General features: G+C 37.4%; 1 protein-coding gene across 6 annotated transcripts in view; it reads right to left on the reverse strand.

The window, feature by feature from the left end:
- The window catches only part of stab1 (stabilin 1), a 73,417-nt gene that overhangs the window by 21,133 nt on the left and 35,526 nt on the right, over positions 1 to 16,758 (reverse strand). For 4 of the 6 annotated variants that reach the window (XR_007896756.1, XM_051694198.1, XM_051694197.1 and 1 more), the window contains 21 exons: positions 16,500 to 16,613; positions 11,992 to 12,187; positions 11,667 to 11,762; positions 11,518 to 11,563; positions 7,947 to 8,017; positions 7,186 to 7,311; positions 6,814 to 6,887; positions 6,260 to 6,331; positions 6,035 to 6,154; positions 5,886 to 5,933; positions 5,685 to 5,765; positions 5,090 to 5,236; positions 3,625 to 3,759; positions 3,091 to 3,150; positions 2,637 to 2,813; positions 2,125 to 2,211; positions 1,339 to 1,485; positions 1,160 to 1,216; positions 839 to 1,040; positions 603 to 752; positions 376 to 480 (listed from right to left, as the gene is read on the reverse strand). Coding sequence is in view for 5 of the 6 variants with exons in the window: in XM_051694198.1 (XP_051550158.1) it covers positions 376 to 480; positions 603 to 752; positions 839 to 1,040; positions 1,160 to 1,216; positions 1,339 to 1,485; positions 2,125 to 2,211; positions 2,637 to 2,813; positions 3,091 to 3,150; positions 3,625 to 3,759; positions 5,090 to 5,236; positions 5,685 to 5,765; positions 5,886 to 5,933; positions 6,035 to 6,154; positions 6,260 to 6,331; positions 6,814 to 6,887; positions 7,186 to 7,311; positions 7,947 to 8,017; positions 11,518 to 11,563; positions 11,667 to 11,762; positions 11,992 to 12,187; positions 16,500 to 16,613 (2,311 nt within the window). In the remaining variant the exon portion in view is untranslated. The remainder of the gene's footprint in view (positions 1 to 375; positions 481 to 602; positions 753 to 838; positions 1,041 to 1,159; positions 1,217 to 1,338; positions 1,486 to 2,124; positions 2,212 to 2,636; positions 2,814 to 3,090; positions 3,151 to 3,624; positions 3,760 to 5,089; positions 5,237 to 5,684; positions 5,766 to 5,885; positions 5,934 to 6,034; positions 6,155 to 6,259; positions 6,332 to 6,813; positions 6,888 to 7,185; positions 7,312 to 7,946; positions 8,018 to 11,517; positions 11,564 to 11,666; positions 11,763 to 11,991; positions 12,188 to 16,499; positions 16,614 to 16,758) is intronic. The other 2 variants (XM_051694195.1, XM_051694196.1) reach the window with 2 other exon arrangements.

A 16,758-nucleotide genomic window follows, 5' to 3' on the forward strand; every position in this document is an offset into this window, starting at 1 on the left:
AAACTTAAAAGTAAACTTTAAAGTAAAAGATCAATCTTGGATTTAAAGAATCGATATCGATAAAATGAAAATCGCAATTAATCTGAAAATCTTAATTTTTACCCATCCGTTTTTGATGAGTTTTGATGATAGCTTGCAACAGCAGATACTATCAATCAGGGGCATAGACTCTGGGGTGGGGGGCAAAAACAAGCAAGTACAACCCCCCATTATTTATACCATGATCAATGGAAACATGGATAAATGCTTCACGCTGCAACCCCCCCAATGTTCAAACCAAATCTATGTCCTTGCTATCGATAGAAATTAACTTGTATTTAACCGAGAATTTATGTCAGAGTTTTCCACTTGAAGTTTGGCAACCGTTGCTCTTACCGATTTTTGCTTCGCAACTTATGCCCGTCCATCCCTCTTGACAGAAACAGCTACCGATACCATCTAGACCATCATCACACTTGCCATTGCTGGTGCAGTTACATGCTGTGAGCAAATATGACAAAAATCTTAATGGTCCTGAAATTAGGCCTAATTTTCTTCGTAAGTTTTTGTTATGTGTACTCTAAAGAATGATTTGAGGTTTTAAATTCGGTTTATTGCATTACCTGTGCAGTTTGGCCCAAAGTGATTCTTTTCACACAGCTCACAAGCTGTGCCTGCAAAACCTGTGTGACATTTACATCTCCCTGTGCCGAGATGGCTGTCATCACAGTCGCCATGCTCGCCACACGGTGCCTCCAGACCGCCAGGACACACTAAAGCACAAACCAACACACTTGAGTTTATATAATCTTATTTTACATCAGTAGCACTTTAATGTACACCAATGTTAATTTCTCACCTTGACAGTCTCTTCCATAGTGGTTTTTACAGCACTTGAAAGTCCATACCATTTTTGTACAGATACGAACACAGCCAAGCCAATTACTATAGGAGTTGTATCCATAACCATATGAGTGAATATCGTAATAACTGTGTGTCATAGGATAGAGCTGTCTATACATGTAAGGCATATAGGGTCGTCTACAAATGCCAGTTCTGTTCTGCAAGAACACATCGAAACGATTAGTCTGGATTAGGAGTTCAACACAAGTTTAAAACGTGTTGACAGTTGCACGCTTATAAATGTAAGCACAAATCAACAATAACTAGATGCACTCACTGTGTCTTCAGCTCCAAGGGGACATGGTGGTGGCTCAGTGCAAGAACCACAAAGTCCCTAATGACAATGAACATGTTGCATGGTTATAATGGATTTCAATCTTCAAATTACTTCAAGAGTTTGTTAATATCTTTGACAACATGAACATGATCTTTGTCTCAAATCTGCAAGATTTGCACCTTTATCCCTGTGCTTTCGAAGTCATCACAGCGAGCGCCAATGCTCGGAGGCTCCAGAAGCTGGTCGATCCCATGAGCGATTCCAGAATCAAACAGCATGTTTCGCGATATGATTCTGGCATTATTTCCACCGATTAATATGTCGCCCTGAAAATTAATACTGAGTGGTGAGCAAAGGTAAGCATTTTAATTACCAGTTAAACCACAATTTATGAAATTGTTGCCAGCATGTCAACTAAAAGGAATATTCTGGGTAAGCTCAATCGACAGCATTTGTGGGATAATTTTGATTACCACAAAAAATCTTTTTGACTCAAAAATGGAAGTTACTGTGAGGCACATGAATGTGGCCAATTTTTGGAGGGTTTAAAGGCAGAAATGTGACGCTAATAATTTTATACAAGCACTTACATTAATTCTTCTGTTAAAACTTGTGCATTATTTGAGCTGTAAAGTTGTTTAAATTTTCGTTTTAGGGTTATATGGTTTATGGCGTTATGTTGTCATGGCCATGAAGTTGTAAAACTGGATATAACGTTACACAGAACAGGTTAGTAAGTGATTTTATCACACTAAAATCCTGTTAACACACATATTGTTTATGTCTCGTGGCTGTACTTTTGAAACAGTGAGTATTTTAAAGTTTACGGACTGGTCCCTTTCACTTCCATAATAAGTGCCTCACTGTAACCCAGATTTTTGTGGTAAATAACATTCTGTTGAGGAGCTTAACTCCTATTATTCATCTAGTTGACATCTTAAAGGTATTGGGGAAAAAACCCTCACAATTAAATCTTTGTTGCAGCTGAAGGTGAGCTCGGTTCCAAACAACGTTTTGACTTTTTTCTCAGAAGGAAGAGTGACAGCAACAGTCTGCAAACCGAACATACAAAAATAAAAACACTTTACAGTTCATCTCTCAAATTTTACGTCGTTCCAAACACGTATGACTTTAATTGGTTACAAGAATCATGGAAACAAGTACATTTGGTATCACTCAAGCCAATCCTTTTGTTACATGCCTTGATTCACCATATTTGAAAATATGAGTTTTGAGAGTGATTTTCGACTTAAATTTCAGACTGTTCCTCACACAAAACTACTGTATGGCTTCAGAAGACTTGGAATAATGTGAACAAGTAGGATTAAATTAGCTTTTTATGTCCTTTTTGGAGCTTCAGAGCGACATGACGGTAAATTATTTTTCATTTTTAGGTCAACTATTCGTTTAAAACACAATCAAGACGTCCTTTTGACGCCACCAGAATAATCAAAATAATTTGTTGACAGTCTCAAACCCTCTGGTCGTGAACTATGTGAGCTTTGAGGTAGGCTTGTAGTTTGTCACGATGGTCTTCACTGTACAGCCACGTTTTTCTCTCCTCAGGGAGATTGTTGAAAACATCGTCTGTCGGCCAGAACATGGTGAAAGGGTAGAAGGGTCGATGTAGCACCACATGCATCATTTCCGCATCCTGTTTACGTTGGAACAGAGGAAAACACAGGCATAAAGTTATACAATGTTTTTGGAAACCTGGCAAAACTGAAAAGAATAATCTGTAAGAATAATCAGTGTGGACTAGTAACCAGAAGGTTATGAGTTCAAACCCCAGAAAGGGCATCATCATCTGTCATCACTTAAATTGAGACTAATAGATCTAGACTGAAACAACAACTGTAATATTTTTGCTGCTTTGAAACAATGTGTATTGTGAAAAATGGCATGCACATAAAAATGATTTGACTTATTACCTGTAGAAGCTTACTGAAGATTTTGAAGCCATATTGTTCAGCAGCTGCAGTAACATTCAACTGCAACATAAATAAAGTGTTGAAATTAACATTATGAAACTAAATAATTTAAAGGTGCACTAAGTAATATTTACCACCATTGTTTTACACCTAAAATGACAGGGAATTTTCTCGTTAATGTTAATGAATGAAAACCGATTATTCAAATAATGAGCCCATTGATTAACAAACCCAAATAAATTGTGATACGATAAGTAGATCTTTAGATAATCCTAATGTAATGGTAAGGGTCCTAACGTGTTTCTCTAATTGAAAAAAGATCTTCAGGATTAAATATTTAATTACTATTCTAGATCAATTAAATTAATAACACAAATATTTGGCGAACAATTAACAACCTTACAACAATTTCATTGTTAAACTGAGAAACTTTGGTGTCATGATGCTGCATGCAGTCATATTATACAGCAAAAATAACTTTAAAAAAATTATTTTTGTTTTACATTTTAAATCTGATGGCCATTGGTTACATACATCAGTGTTGATTTCTGCCATCTGGTCCGTCAGTTGGTACGGAAAGAGGACCTTGTCTATGAAATGTATGACTCCATTGGAACACTCGTAATCACTCGTGATGATCTTCGTATTGTCGTTGATGTACACGACACCCTGAGACAACACAAAATAAATGGTTTAAGACTTGCTAGTTAAATGCCAATAAATGCTAGTTATGATGCTAATGCTAATGAGTGCTAATGCTAGAGAGAAACACATTTAGCATAAAAAATTTGGTCACTAACCCCTGCTTCTTTTTTATTTACTACTACTATTTATCTACTTCCGTTGATAAATAAACTAGATAATTTAAATCATATTAAATACACACTATGGAGGATTTTATTTTATTTTTTAGACATGAGCAAAATACCGTTTTTGCGCCGTTACATAAAAAATCTGTGTTCAAAGACAGATAGACAGACAGACAGACAGATAGACAGACAGATAGACAGATAGATAGATAGATAGATGCTTAAAGGTCTTGTGTGTGTTTACATGTGAATGGTTTGACAAATTAACACGCCCATTCCGCCTAAATAAGTCTATAGGATTTTTCAGATTTTTTATCATCCGTTACAGGAAAACCACATGTCCAACCAGTTCGAAAAGTTATATCTTCCTGAGTCAGAACAGTCTGAAGGTCTGTGCCAAGTTTGGTGGATGTAGCTTGAAAGCTTTAGGAGGAGTTACAGTGAAGTCTTTCTAGCAAGTCAGTCCATTGGCGGCCATCTTTGGAACGCTCTCTGAGAGCTATTTCCAGTCATGACAGTGCAGCTCTGATCTACTTGAATGGGTAAAGACCAAAATCTCCAAAATGGTTGGTAAAAATTACAATCAAAGAACATATTTCAAATCAGCAGTAAAATCTGACAACACTGGAATCATAAATTGTCATGCGCACGTGTGTTGTCGAGTTCATTGACAGCCGATGTCTGTATCTTAATGGTGAATGGCACTTTTACCTGTAACGCAGGATTTCCTTTCTACATACATTGACTATTGGGCATTCCAATTTCTCCCATTTATTTAAATAGAAGCCCATCTCTGCTAAATATTCTCTGGTTACAGTCAGAAATTTTGGTCTTGGTTTAGGGATTCTGGAAAACCCTTAAATTTATTTTTTTACTTTTTCAAGCCAACATAATACTTATTTTACATTCAGAGCTGTCTGGTTCAATTTTGCGGGAAATTTCAAGCTTCCATCATTTGCTCTTGCGTGTTTACGAAGAACGAAGAAAAGGTCATCCTGCTACTACAGCAAGCGTTACGCTACTTACTTAGATGACATGTTGTTTGGATATACACCTTGTAGGACTTTCTTATTCAAATCCCTAACCCCAAAAATGAGCAATAGCAAAATGCTTGCCTTAGCCAACAATACTTATAAATGTCTAATATGTAAAGTTATAAAACTGCATTTGAGTATTTGAAAAGGACTCACATCTCTGACACTGAAGCGTAATTTATACCCGCTACTGGTGACCACCTCTTTAACGGACTTCAGGTCAGATTCACGCAGTACTTCACAACCAACAATGTGGTACCTCATCAGATCTGGAACGTAGCTTTTATTTACCCATGCTTCAATCTGCTCAAACAGAAAAAAATAATAATATTATCACACAAAACATGAAATGTAGTTAAAATTGAACAGAAATATGTAAACGCTCTACCAGACAAATGGGCAACTGAATTTGTGTGGACCAGTCAAAGATTTTTGTCTTCTCAAATTATTAAAATGTTATAATTTGCTCCGCCTCTGAAACAACTTCCCTTTTCTGATGACATCATGAAGCCCTCTTACTTTTCAACCCCTACCATCCAACCACCTGGCTACCATTTTTCATGATCCAATCAATTATCGATGGATAAAATCAAGTACCTCCCTACATTTTTTAAATACTTTAGATTACGGACATAAAATCGGTTGCGAATGGCATTTATCTACATCTTTATATGCTCAGCGAAAGACATGACTTGAAAATTTGTTAAAATATTTTTGTGTGATGTAATTGTTTGTGACTGTAACAGCGTACCGTGACGTTATCAGCGTAGTCAGCATGAGGAACAAACACAGTGAAAGACCCTGAACTGAATAAATCTCTGACTTTTGATACCTATAAAACACACATATTTATAATTAGCACATGTAGTTATGTAAAATATATTTGAAATATTTCAAATGAACAAAAAAATGAAAATATGTATATTTAAATTGGAAATTGGAAAAAACTTACGGCAAAATTTCTTTGTAACCATGCAGCCTCGGGTTTGTGCAGAAGTTCCTGTGACAAGCAACATTAAGATTCAAATCAAAAGCAGAATTTGTCATTACTCATAATTTGTCATTCAATAAAATGTAAAATGAATCTTCAATCATACTGACTCTACTGACAGTCCCTACGCACTGAAAACCGTCGCCTTTGAAGCCAATATAGCACGTGCAATTGCGCTCCCCATCGCCGAGGTATTTGCAAGCAGCATTAAGACTGCAACCACCATTATTCTGCAATGAAATAAAATAAAATGTTTTTTTGTTTGTTTTTTTACATCTAAGAAATTACATCAGATGAGGATTTAAGTAAATAATTTTGTCTGTTAAATATATTACCTTCCAACATGGATTAACTGCCAGACATCTATGACCACGGGAAATAAAACCAAGCTTGCAAGTGCACGCGACCTGGTATACAAATAACACTCAACACCTTAAAAAACATCTGGTCACACTTTGTATTAGGTGGCCTTAACTACTATGTACTAACATTAAATACATACAAGACTATGTATTTACTGTGTAACTATATGTTGTTCTGCAAATGCCCACATTTGTTGCTACTGAGGTTGAGGTACGGGTAGGTTTAGGAGTAAGGGTAGGGTTAGGATTAGGGGTTAAAATTAGGTTTTGGGGTAAGGGCTGGGTTAGGGATAAAGTTAACAGTGTAACCACAAATGTAATTAAATGCAAGTGTGTTAAATGTAATTACAATGCAACTACATGTATGTACATAATAAGTACACTGTATCAACTGGTTAAGTACATAGCAGTTAAGGCCACTTAATATAAGTGGGTCCAAACATCTTAATGCAGCATTTAAACAAATGGTGAATTATGCATTTAAACATTGTTGTTATATATCAAGTAAAAAAGTGAAACAAACAAACCCTGTTTGGCCCAGTTTTCATGCATAAAGCATTATGATCACATCCGCCATTGTCCACTAAACAAGGATCAATTTCTGTAGAAAACATGCAATTACACAGCTTTCAAAGAATGCAAAACTGCGAACTGAACCCAATACAGAACCCTGAGGCACACCTTACAGAAATGAAACATTATACTTAAGTAAAATCAAAGACATCAAGGCCCAAAAAATAGCCTAAGTGCAACTGTAAAACAACAGCATAGTACTAGAGGTATCGATGAAGATTCTCTACTAAACCAATATAAAATGTTGCACAGATACATTCAGAGGTCATTTAAAATTGGTCTGTGCCACCCATTTAGATATCACAGCAAGTGAATAACACTCTTACCGAGACAAACAACACCATCGCCCGTGTAGCCGTTGATACATTTGCAATTTCTTTCACCAGGCAAAGTTTTTATACAGTTTGCGTATGTTGAACACCCTCCATTGTTTGTGGCACACCGGTCAATTTCTGTGGAAGCAGCATTGATTTAAAGATCAGAAAATCTTCAAAAGGATATAAGTTACACTTAAGATGTGTTCCAAATTGCATACTTCTGCACTATTTTACACAGTTTTGTAGTATAAGTAGTGTGTTTAAATAAAAAATGCAATGAAACATTAGGTACTTTGAGGATGATGTACTTTTTCAACCCCCCAAAAAATGTGTGACCTGTCGAACACTTTATGAACTTAACGGTCGCGGCTAGCCCTACGTAGCGGCAGTGGTGGGGTTACCTGGCTTTACAAAACAATTGTTAGAATGGTGAATGTGGCAAATACTAAAACTTCTGTGAAGACAACAAAATGGGAGTTGAATGCTTTACCATCACCACAAGCTGTGTGAAATGTACATTATTTGAGACATAAGTTTTGGACTCAGGTTAGCTAACACGCTAAAGCTAGCGGCAACACATCATGTGCTTTTGAAACGTCACTTTCATCAGCTTAAAAGCAGCGAATGCTTACGTGTATTAAAATATTGCTAGTTTTCCATTTGAGGCGGACCTACGCTTTGAAACTTCATACACTAAATGGCATAGTGCATAGTGTTAGATTTGAGAGATTTGAGAGATTTGAGAGATAAAGGGTTACACCCAAACCAACCTTTGCAGAACGTTCCGTTGCCCTTATAACCAGCCGTACAAGAACATGTTGAAGGAGTTCCTGAAATACAACTGAAATAAAATAAAATTAACAGAAGAATACTACATCATCTAATATGCTATTGTACTATAAACATCACTGTTGATAAATCTATCCATTCTATCAAGTACCTCACCGTAACTTTTTATTAGAATGTATTATATCTATGGCTGTCGATTTAACGTGTTAATTTAGTGGGATTAATATATAAAAAAACAATTATTTTATTATTAATGTAATTAATCATGCCTCTTGAACCGTACGTACAGTAAATTCTGTTATAAAAGTATGGATTTCAAGCTGTGAAGCACATGTAACTTTGTGTTTTTACAAGGAGCATCGGCAGGGGGCAGTCAGCACACCTCAATAAACCACACAAGCAAGCGCAGCCACAGAATGAAAGCTGCTTACAAAGGATGTGTTCTTGACAGCTGGACGTAGCACAACAGATCTCGAGATGCGATTTGTAAAGTTTCAACTACTTTTAACTTAACACAGCATCCTAAAAAGGACGTGTTTATGACGCTGTAAACCAGTGAGTTGCTCCAAAAGCATCTCTCTTATGCATATGTACATGCGACAATTAAAAATAGTGCAAACGGAACGCAAGAATGTGGACGAACTTAATCATGAAATGGACTGGCTACAGACAGGCTACCCTTCGCTCCCCACGCGCATCAATGAGCCTTGGGCATCCATGACCCTGTCACCGGTTCACCGGTTGTCCTTCCTTGTACCACTTTTGGTAGGTACTAACCACTGTTTAACGGGAACACCCCACAAGACCTGCTGTTTTGGAGATAATCTGATTAAGTTGCCTAGCCATCACAATTTGGCCCTTGTCAAAGTCGCTAAGATCCTTACGCTTGCCCATTTTTCCTGCTTCCAACACATGAAATTCAAGAACTGACTGTTCAGTTGCTGCTTAATATAACCCACCCCTTGACAGGTGCCATTGTAACGAGATAATCAATGTTATTCACTAAACCTGTCAGTGGTTTTAATGTTGTGGCTGATCAGTGTATATATATATTTATATATATATTTAATTGCATATAATCAATATTTGCTGAGAAAGGCCCCCAACTAAAGATAATTCAATATAAAAAATACATAATTTTATGTATTTATATATATATTGTGACAAGGAGGAGGGCGGGGCGGGGCCGGGAGTGCGCACGGCTACAGATGGGCTACCCTTCGCTCCCCACGCACATCAATGTGCCTTGGGCACCCATGACCCTGTCTCCGCACCCCCAGATCATCATGCTTCAGCAAGGCTGCAATTGTGCAGATTCGTCTTTGTGAAGGATGCATGAATCAAGCCACGTACAAGGTTATCCTGGAATAAAACTGGCTTCCTTCTGCTCTGACAATGTTCCCCAACTCTGAGAATTGGTTTTTTTCCAGCAGGACAATGCTCCATGCCACACAGCCAGGTCAATCAAGGTGTGGATGGAGGAGCACCGGATCAAGACCCTGTCATGGCCAGCCCAATCTCCAGACCTGAACCCCATTGAAAATCTCTGGCATGTGATCAAGAGGAAGATGGATGGCCATAAGCCAACAAACAAAGCTGAGCTGCTTGAAATTTTGTGCCAGGAGTGGCATAAAGTCACCCAACAGCAATGTGAAAGACTGGAAGAGAGCATGTCAAGACGCATGAAAGCTGTGATTGAAAATCGGGGTTATTCCACCAAATATTGATTTCTGAACTCTTCCTAAGTTAAAACATTAGTATTGTGTTGTTTAAAAATGAATATGAACTTGTTTTCTTTGCATTATTCAAGGTCTGAAAACACTGCATCTTTTTTGTTATTTTGACCAGTTGTCATTTTCTGCAAATAAATGCTCTAAATATGTCACGAATGGTTGCTGAGATGAGACAGGAGATGTAGGATCTATTTGCAGGCTTTAATACAAATGATGACAGTGAAACAACAAACGGGAACTCAAAACAACAATAAACAAGAATTGACAAAAGAATGCAAAAACTAGAGGGTATATATACAAACAAGAACTAATGAGGGAATGGAAAACAGGTGAGAACAATGAGGAACAGATGGCAGTGGTGAGGGCAGTGCATACTGGGTAACATAGTCCGAGGGAAACACTTCAAAATAAGAGTCCTAGGAAACACGAGGGAGACAGACTGTGACAAAATGACAATATTTTTATTTGGAATTTGGGAGAAATGTTATCAGTACTTTATATAATAAAAAAATGTTTTTACTCAAACACATACCTATAAATAGTAAACCCACAGAAACTGATTTTTTATACTGAATTATCTTTAGTTTGGGGATTTTCTCAGCAAATATTGATTATATGCAATTAGTTGCAATTAATGAATTTGCATGCCATTTAATTAATTTCATTAAAAAAATTAATCGATTGATTACAATTAAAAAAAATTTAATGACCACTAATCTATTACAGTAATTTGCCTTTGTCTCCGTTAGGGTTATACAAGACCTATCCACTTCTCATGATTATACTTTGGGGTTTATTTTGCAATATGGGAGATTTGAAATCGGTCTAAAATTAGCCAACTCTCCAGGATCAAGCTGTGGTTTCTTGATAAGCGGTTTGATATCTGCTATCTTAAATTTTCTTGGGACATGCCCTAAGAATAATGAGGAGTTAATAATATTAAGAAGAGGTTCTGAGATTACAGCAATCACCTCTTTTTAGAGCTTGGTCACTATTGGCTCTAACAAGTTGTTGCTTTTGAGGTTTTGATAATTTTGTTAGCTCTTCCTGACCTATGACAGGGAAGGACTGAAGTTGCTCATAGGGAATAATGAGACACTGTCTTATGAGGTGCTATGGCAGATGGTTGCATAATTCCAATGTTGTTTCTGATGATTTCAATTTTATCAGTAAAGAAATTAAGCGATGGAATATCTGGTTCAGTCAAAGCTTTATTCCTTAGAAATTTCTCCACAGTACTGAATAAACACATATGATTATTGAGGTTATTCTCTATGAGTTTGCTAAAATATGTTGACCTGGCAGCTTTTAGTGCCTGTCTGTAGCTACAGACACTATCCTTCCATGCACCGCGAAATACCTCAAAGTTTGTATTCTTCCACTTGCGCTTCATTTCCTGAGCTGCTATCTTGAGAGCATGAGTGTGATCATAGTATCACGGTGCGGGGCTTTTTTCTTTAATTTTCTTTAATCAAAGGGGGGCGACAATATCAAGAGTGCTAAAGAAGACTGTATCTATATTTTCTGTGACTACATCAAGTTCTTCTGAACTTTTTGGCTTACTGAGTATTTGAGACAAATCTAGAAGGTTATTAGTAAAGCAATCTTTAGTGGTCGAAAGAATAGTTCTACCCGATCGATAACGCGGCATAGATTGAGTGACCTTTGCTAAGCACAGTAAACAAGAAATTAGGTAATGACCTGAGATGTCATCGCCCTGTGGCAGAATTGCTATATTATCAACATCAGTTCCATATTACAAAATAATGACCAGCTGACTGTACATTATTACTTACATATATATATTTTCCATACTTACTTGGCATTGACATCACAAATTCCATCACAGGCATCATTAACGACTGCTGTTAAAAATAAAATGTTATGACGTCAAATCAATGGAGGGATCGGCACAGTGAGGAATATGTTATATGACCAAGAATATTGCAGTTTGACTTTAATACTGACCAACAGAACAATTCACTCCCTTCCAACCTTTTAAACAAATGCACTGTCCATTTCCCTCCATACCGTCCAAACACTTGCCATAATCACAGTGACATTCTGCCAAACAATGACAAAAAACACTGTATAACATGTCGTGTTCCAAAAGGTTTGTTCTACGAAGCTATAAGTTTAAACAACACCAACAAAATCTCCAAAGAAGGATTGCTGATCACGCGGATTCCCATTGAGATGACTAATTCGCCCATGTAATTTCACTGTGCTATGGACATTTTCTGTAGATGTTCAGATGTTAAGGAAAACTGAGAAAGGTGCAATATAGAGTTACCTGACTTGCAGTCTTTTCCATATCTGCCAGGTTCACACATCTCACAGGCAGTTCCATGAAAGCCCTCATTACATATACACTTCCCACTGCCGTACAGACCGTCGTAGCATCGACCGTTGTTGGAGCACCAGTTGTCCACAGTCCCAGGACATTTGAAGCAATCATGCCCAAAGTATCCTGGACAGCAAGAGTGGTCCTGCAAGAAAGTTAAACTTCTTTTTTCTATCCCAATTTAATATGCAGAGACAACTATAAGTAAGCCATTTGTAGGTTGATTTCCCCGAAAAGTGTTAAAAAAAATATCAAAAACTATGCAAGTACATGAACACGGACACTTAATAGCTTGATGCAAGCTTGATATAATGTGTCATTGCATTCGGAAATGTGTCAAGGCACAATTCATATCACAACGCAAGTATACTATGTATTCTCAACATTACCACAAGAGGCACTATAGCTGTCTTCTTCTATGGGAAATGTTTGCTTTCAAGTCAACTACTGTAATGGCGTAGTAACAGTTTAAAGAGAACCTTTGTTGAGCAATTGTCGATATGTAGCTACCTACCTAAACAATAAAGGCTAGCAAATAATTTGTTGTTCCACGTGCTGTTCTGTCTCACACATAATCAAGCCCTCAGCCTTTTAAATATATTCTTTTGACCATGACCCCGTTTGGACGCGTTAGACAAATGTGCACTAGGACTGCTTTCTACTCTTTATGATATAAAATATATGGTCACGCGCATCGTGCGTGAGACATAGTGGCACACAGATAGCCGAAGTAAACTTTGGCCATAGTGGCACAACCAATAGCATGGCACAGACATTTGAAGGTAAATCTACTGCCCCCAGACAACCCCCCCCCCCCGAGTACTGAGGTTTGTTACTGCCACAGTAACGCATGAACACACGTAATGACAGCTACACAATAAAGAAAGCTCTGACAGAACTTCTGATGCATAGGCATGTACAGTTGTGCACAAAAGTTTGCATACCCTGGCAGAAATTGTGAAATTTTGGCATTGATTTTGAAAATATTACTGATCATGCAAAAAAAAAAAAAAAAAAAATTCTAGTCTTTTATTTAAGGCTAGTGATCATATGAAGCCATTTATCATCACATAGTTGTTTGGCTCCTTTTTAAATCATAATGATAACAGAAATCACCCAAATGGCCCTGATCAAAAGTTTGCATACCCTTGAATGTTTGGCCTTATTACAAACACACAAGGTGACACACACCGGTTTAAATGGCAATTAAAGTTTAATTTCCCACACCTGTGGCTTTTTAAACTGCAATTAGTGTCTGTGTATAAATAGTCAATGAGTTTGTTAGCTCTCATGTGGATGCACTGAGGAGGCTAGATACTGAGCCATGGGGAGCAGAAAAGAACTGTCAAAAGACCTGCGTAACAAGGTAATGGAACTTTATAAAGATGGAAAAGGATATAAAAAGATATCCAAAGCCTTGAAAATGCCAGTCAGTACTGTTCAATTACTTATTAAGAAGTGGAAAATTCGGGGATCTCTTGATAAAAAGCCAAGGTCAGGTAGACCAAGAAAGATTTCAGCCACAACTGCCAGAAGAATTGTTCAGGATACAAAGAAAAACCCACAGGTAACCTCAGGAGAAATACAGGCTGCTCTGGAAAAAGACGGTGTGGTTGTTTCAAGGAGCACAATATGATGATACTTGAACAAAAATGAGCTGCATTGTCGAGTTGCCAGAAAGAAGCCTTTACTGCACCAATGCCACAAAAAAGCCCGGTTACAATATGCCCGACAACACCTTGACACGCCTCACAGCTTCTGGCACATTGTAATTTGGAGTGACGAGACCAAAATAGAGCTTAATGGTCACAACCATAAGCGCTATGTTTGGAGAGGGGTCAACAAGGCCTATAGTGAAAAGAATACCATCCCCACTGTGAAGCATGTTGGTGGCTCACTGATGCTTTGGGGGTGTGTGAGCTCTAAAGGCACGGGGAATCTTGTGAAAATTGATGGCAAGATGAATGCAGCATGTTATCAGAAAATACTGGCAGACAATTTGCATTCTTCTGCACGAAAGCTGCACATGGGACGCTCTTGGACTTTCCAGCACAACAATGACCCTAAGCACAAGGCCAAGTTGACCCTCCAGTGATTACAGCAGAAAAAGGTGAAGGTTCTGGAGTGGCCATCACAGTCTCCTGACCTTAATATCATCGAGCCACTCTGGGGAGATGTCAAACGTGCGGTTCATGCAAGACGACCAAAGACTTTGCATGACCTGGAGGCATTTTGCCAAGATGAATGGGCAGCTATACCACCAGCAAGAATTTGGGGCCTCATAGACAACTATTACAAAAGACTGCACGCTGTCATTGATGCTAAAGGGGGCAATACACAGTATTAAGAACTAAGGGTATGCAGACTTCTGGGGATCATTTAATTTTTTCTTTGTTGCCATGTTTTGTTTTATGATTGTGCCATTCTGTTATAACCTACAGTTGAATATGAATCCCATAAGAAATAAAAGAAATGTGTTTTGCCTGCTCACTCATGTTTTCTTTAAAAATGGTACATATATTCCCAATTCTCCAAGGGTATGCAAACTTTTGAGCACAAATGTATATTTTCTTATTTTGAGGGTGTAGAAAGAACCCAGTAATTGCAAAATCAAGCAAGAGTACAGCGAATTGGATTTCCGAACTGGACCCACCCCTCTGAAATTCTCATTGGTCAACGTGAGAGTGCATTGTGACAATTTTCCTCAACTTTTAGTCACATGACGGAGCATCACTTTCGCAAACGTTTTTCTTCAGCATCCTTGTGACATTCCTTCCACGTAGAACGCAACAGTCATATTCAATTTTTTTCACTGACGAACTCATTTTTAACGTTAACTTATGAAACTTTAACCTAGTGCGACCCTGCGTCCACATGCATGGACATTGTATTTTGACTTCACTATACGCAATGCATTATTTATATTAATTTAAACTGACTGTATACTGTTCTCAAGACTCTAGACTGTCAATTAAGGGTTAAACTTCTGGTGCACCGAGTCATGTGACAGAACAACATGGCGCTGATTTCTTTGAAATGCTTCTATGGGTGCAGAGCCAACAAAATTGCCTCTGATTAGAAACCTATTGAAGTTTTTGTCACTGAAACATGTTTGAGTGTAAAGGGTAGCGTCTCTAGTTTGGTTTGATATGCCACTTAAAAAAATGCATTAATTTTATGCGTATCAGCGCACTGATAAACATGATGTCCACATACGTGGATTTTGGGACATTATTCTCTCAAAAGCTTAAAAATCATGTTAGTTATTTTGAACAACTTTCAACATTAACACATCTGTGGATCAAGAATTCAGAATTTATATTGTATAATTTTATTTTAACATGGTTGGCAATTGGATGATGCTGGCCATTACTTTGAATCAGAATTATGCAAATTTCTGATGTAATTTCTGTATTGTCTCAAAAACATGAATAACCAACACTCCTGGAAACATAATAAACAATTTGCTATAGCTTGGTATTATTTAAAATTTCACAGCTTAGTTCTGCTGTCCAGATACTGTATGTGGACATACATTTTTAGGAAAACTATTTGCTCTAGAATTTTTATTTTTTTGCTTGTTTATTATGTGCTACTAGTACAAATTAAAAAAGGGAAAGGGAAAATGCACACAGCAGTCACGCTCGGGTCTCAGGAGGTTAAAGAAAGACCTACTATAAGCTTAGAGGGTGTTAATTGATTGTATATGCTGCTGATGAAGCTATCAGTCTTTGTAAATTCAACTTCGTTTTTTAGAAATCGTGTTTAATAGCAGATTTCCTGGTGAAGAACTAGCCGACTTGTGATACTAAAGAGAAACAATCCGACAATCGCGGCAAACAAAGTGCACCAAAAGAGCTCTGTAGCAACCACCCACTTCCAAAACGCACTGTGAATGACACAATCGAGTCGGCCTTTCTACACTCTGAATATTTTGCAATATACTTTAAATATACTTAGTAAATACTTATAATAAACAAAGTTTTATATTACATTTTAATTCAATGATGTAATTTGCAATGCTTCATGGGATTGTAGTTCATTCCCTCAGTAAAGACGTTAAGTACACAGTCTTGTACTTTTGTCTTTTTCCTGATTTTCAAATACTTTTTTGCTTCAATCAAAGTTTGTAACCACCTCGGAGCTGGTTGGTTTGGTTCATGGCTTAGAATTCTTTTATGAAGGATTTTATGAAAAGCGTGTTGAGATAATTAATGGTAAAAATTCTTCTGTAGTCCAGGCGGCTGAAAAGAGGGTGGACACTGTTGTGTTCTATTGAAATAAATGAAATTACAGTGTTCTCCGATGAAGCGTAAACTCTAGTATGTAGGCCGTCTTAAGTGTAAAATGGGAAAATGTATTGGCATTGGAATTACAAGCATTTGCATCTGTGTTTGCACACTTGCGTAGAGTTTCTGGACACAAAAACTACGAAATGTTACGAATCTAATTAATACCTTTGTTGTTTTCAAACAGCGCATAAGACAGCCCGGCACAGTCTTTATCTTCTTCCCAACTCTTGTCCTGTATCTACAGTTTGACTTCATATATGGAGGGAACTTTGACTGCATCTTAAGAGATGACAAGAAGAGTTAATTATCTCTATTGCAATGCATATTTATATAGATATTTCATATAGAAAACTTCTAGCAAGAAACATCCAACTGGAGCCATTAGGCTATTTAAGATTGTGGTTAAATGACTTTATATGATCTT

The sequence above is a fragment of the Myxocyprinus asiaticus genome, chromosome 49, assembly GCF_019703515.2.
Source record: "Myxocyprinus asiaticus isolate MX2 ecotype Aquarium Trade chromosome 49, UBuf_Myxa_2, whole genome shotgun sequence".
NCBI lineage: Eukaryota > Metazoa > Chordata > Actinopteri > Cypriniformes > Catostomidae > Myxocyprinus > Myxocyprinus asiaticus.